We start from the raw sequence: 3,688 nt of genomic DNA on the forward strand, positions 1-3,688 counted from the left end.
TTGGAAAATGGCTGCAATGAAACAAAGAGTGAAAAATTTAAAGGGGTCTGAATACTTTCCGTACCCACTGTAAATTATATGTCTGGTGTATTTGTTCCACTTATCCCTGTCTCTCTGTGAGTATGAGGCAGCCAGAGTAACAAGCTTTGAGGGCTTATTTCTGCTGTTGCTGCAGATGTCATTGTGCCATGTATTTGCTTAGCAGTTAAGGGTAGAAAATTACTTGTTCAGGCTTCAAAAATGGGCCCCACAAGACGTGTTTTGCACGGTTGTGAAAACCTGTGAGCAGAGTTGCTTTGAAAGCATCCATAACCAGCTCTACAATTTACACAGACTTTATCGAAATGCAATTCTAAAACTATCTGGGATCATTTATTGGTATATATATGACATACCTGGAGAGTAAGTTTTGTTTTATCTTTTCCAGCAAGCGATGAACTGTAAAGACAAAACAGAGCAACCAGTTTTGAAAAATATGTCTGAGGGTCATAACTTTTTTTTTTTTTTTTTATATATATATATATATATATATATATATATATATATATATATATATATATATATATATATATATATATATATATATATATATATATATATATATATATGACACATTTAGCACCATATTTTACTTTTATTTTATCAGTCTTATCTCATAAAAAAAAAAAATACACCCAACCCAACAGAGACAAAAGCTCACCTTAGCCTTTCTAAACACAGCGAAACCTGCTCATCATATCTGTAGAAGTGGGCTTTTGAATGGTCGAAGCTTGTGTACGGTAAACCTGCAGCATCGGGTACAGCATCTAGTGAGAAGGAAAATACGCTTTTAAAATCTACAAATCAAAGTACACAGTAATAACCAAGTCTTTGACCGGATGAAGGTGGTTGCAACGTAGTCTGCCAAACAGAACAGCAACAGGCCGCAAACTGCAGGTCATATAAAGAAGCAGGTTACTAACAGACTTAATCAGAGACATTACTAAATCAAAAGCTTACCATCTCCAGTGGGTTGGATGACTCTCTCTAACCCCCGTGACTGATAAAATTCCTTTATTCTTTTGTCTTCACCTGTTCAAACATGAATGTGGATATTAGTTAAATATGACAGATTTAGTGATACTTATTTTCAAATATGTTAAAAACATGTAGTATTCACAGGGTTTGAAACTGTCAATCAACTAGTCTAATGCTGTGAAGCCACACTGAATTCTATTTTATACATTTTCTATTAAGCCATTATTTTAGATTTCACAAGCACCACACTCTAAATACTGACCCTAATTGGAACATGGGTCACAACATGACTGTAACACTTATACAAACAGCCGTTTATTGACTTACTTTCTTGTAGCCCAGGCACCAGTTTGTAGACAATGTCCTGCATCACCCGATCTAGTTTGAGGTTGAGTAAAGGCTGGGTTTCATGGATTTTGATGTTGCACATTGGACAATATTTGCTCGTTTGCAGGTATTTCACGATACAACTTTTACAGACTGTAAACCAGAAAGAAAGACAGACATTTCATTTTCATTCTGATGACTTCAAGTATTTGTGTGAAAAGGCGGAAAGTATGATTAGTTACACAATAATTATTTAGTTCTGCTTAAACTCACATGTGTGCAAACACTCTGTAATAGTTGTGGCATCAATGAAGTAACCCGCACAAAGGTAGCAGACAATGTGTTCGTTCAGGTCCTTGATCTTCAACTTCACCTCCTCCTGTCCAAAAACAAATAGTGTTTTACATATTCTTAAAGTTTGGGATAAATCTGTATTTATCCCCCAAACAATGTGAACACAGTTCCTCTGCACTGCCAAACATCCCACCTGAAAGACAACAACAACAATGAACCCATTGAACAGTAACTCTACAAATACTTGTGTCATGGTTTGTGCCGAGCTCTCTTTTTCAGTAAGACGGAAAGCTGACTTCCCAGGTGGAAATACCTAAAGCAATGTGGGTCAGCATCATCTACATATCTATATTATATTGAGATTGTGATATAAGACTAGATATTGTCTTAGACTTTGGATATTGTAATATGGCATAAGTGTTGTATTTAAGGATTTAAATGATGCATTACAGTAAAGGGATTGTAACTGTTCTATTATTTGCCTTTACCCATTTAGTCAACATATCCACATTACTGATGATTATTTGTAAAAAAAAACTCAGTGTAAATATTTTGTGAAAGCATTAATAGTCAACACTACAATATCGTTGCGGTATTTATAGAGGTATTTGGTAAAAAAAAATACCGTGACATGATATCGTGATATTCTCTATAACACCTGTATTTTATGATATAAAAAACTTTAACGAGATTGTGAATTTGAACTTAAAGTCATGGTTAGCTGCTTTGAATGTTTGATTAATGTATATGTATTTGTGGTGTAGATATCTTTATTTTTTTCTCTTTTTCTAAAATGCATTATATTGTTGTTGTGTCGGCTAGAGAATGAGCACTAAACTGCACCGAGCATTCAGCACTACATTCCAAACTCCAGTCCCAAAACATAGAACATTACTAATCTCCATCAGAATCTGCTTCTAGCTGGGGTAGATAACCTAACGTTGAGGACCAGCCCAGACAGCTGACCCTGACCCCTGACCTCCGTGTGCGAGGACGGCAGTAAAAACGTTAAGAAATGAGAAATGTTCTTACCAGGAGAGCCAATGAATTATCAAACTAAAACAAAGCTAATTTTCGACAGAAAAGTGGGTTCAATTTTGTTTTTTTGCCTATGGGGCAAGTTCACGCTAACGTCAAACACTTTAAAACAAATTCAACGTTGCTAAACAAACAAATGTAATTGCCATACTAACGTGCGGTGTTCAATTCAAGTCTTCATTATTCGAGGAGAGAACCCGAAGGGTGCAGCGGCCTTACCGTCCCAGTTCACACACACATATTGCTTGAACTACTTGTAAACTTCAAGTCGAGCTGGTGAATACAGCTTACTATGTCTCCTAAATTTAGCAAAATAACAGTAACTTCATAGTATTTCGGCACGTTGCTCCACTGTTGAGGGAGAACAACACGGGTGGACTCCCACCGTTCACGCATGCTCAAACGGGGTTCCCTTCACAGCGCTTCAGCGTAGCTCCCCGTCTCTCTCCATCAGCACCGCGGAGACGAGAACGCTCTCCCGCTAATGCGTGAGTCCAACTCGTCTCTGTTGCGGTTTGACTCCCCGTACGGTTCTATCTCAGTGCGGACGAGCTCGAATAACATGGCCACTCACCTCGTTTCTTAGTGGGTCCAGTTTGTAGACGGACTGTAGCTGATTTCGTAGCCGCATCGCTATAGCCATTGGACCTTGCTCCGCCATCTTTGGGAATTGTGCTTACTTCCGGGTAAACCGGACGTGGCATTTTTATCAAGCTTAGGAGGCGGGTAAAATCATTGATGGGTAGAATATAAACGACAAATAAATAAAAAAAAGATGATGAACATGAAAAAAATAGAGATAAATAAGAAGCCAACAAGAAGAAAAAATATTTTAAATATAGGCCTATGTAGTCATGCTCACTGTATGCAGGCCTACATATTTCCATGACTCTATTTTCTAAAAAACAAACAAATGCTGCACTTTCTAGGCTACATTGGATACAGAGACAAACGTGTGTATCTGTAGACTATGCAAAGAGAGTGCATAACAGTGGCAGATATACCTCCTAGC

At 37.5% G+C, this 3,688-nt stretch overlaps 1 protein-coding gene across 3 annotated transcripts in view; it reads right to left on the bottom strand.

Moving 5' to 3' along the window:
• The window catches only part of pcgf1 (polycomb group ring finger 1), an 8,091-nt gene extending 4,716 nt beyond the window's left edge, over nucleotides 1-3,375 (bottom strand). For 2 of the 3 annotated variants that reach the window (XM_034884257.1, XM_034884256.1), the window contains exons 1-6: nucleotides 3,251-3,375; nucleotides 1,618-1,723; nucleotides 1,345-1,497; nucleotides 1,000-1,071; nucleotides 701-806; nucleotides 396-438 (exon numbers count right to left, since the gene is read on the bottom strand). In XM_034884257.1, coding sequence (XP_034740148.1) covers nucleotides 396-438; nucleotides 701-806; nucleotides 1,000-1,071; nucleotides 1,345-1,497; nucleotides 1,618-1,723; nucleotides 3,251-3,337 — 567 coding nt within the window. In that variant the 5' untranslated portion in view covers nucleotides 3,338-3,375. The remainder of the gene's footprint in view (nucleotides 1-395; nucleotides 439-700; nucleotides 807-999; nucleotides 1,072-1,344; nucleotides 1,498-1,617; nucleotides 1,724-3,250) is intronic. The other variant, XM_034884258.1, reaches the window with a different exon arrangement.
• Nucleotides 3,376-3,688: the final 313 nt, after the last annotated feature.

This window comes from Etheostoma cragini, chromosome 10 (assembly GCF_013103735.1).
Source record: "Etheostoma cragini isolate CJK2018 chromosome 10, CSU_Ecrag_1.0, whole genome shotgun sequence".
Taxonomy (NCBI): domain Eukaryota; kingdom Metazoa; phylum Chordata; class Actinopteri; order Perciformes; family Percidae; genus Etheostoma; species Etheostoma cragini.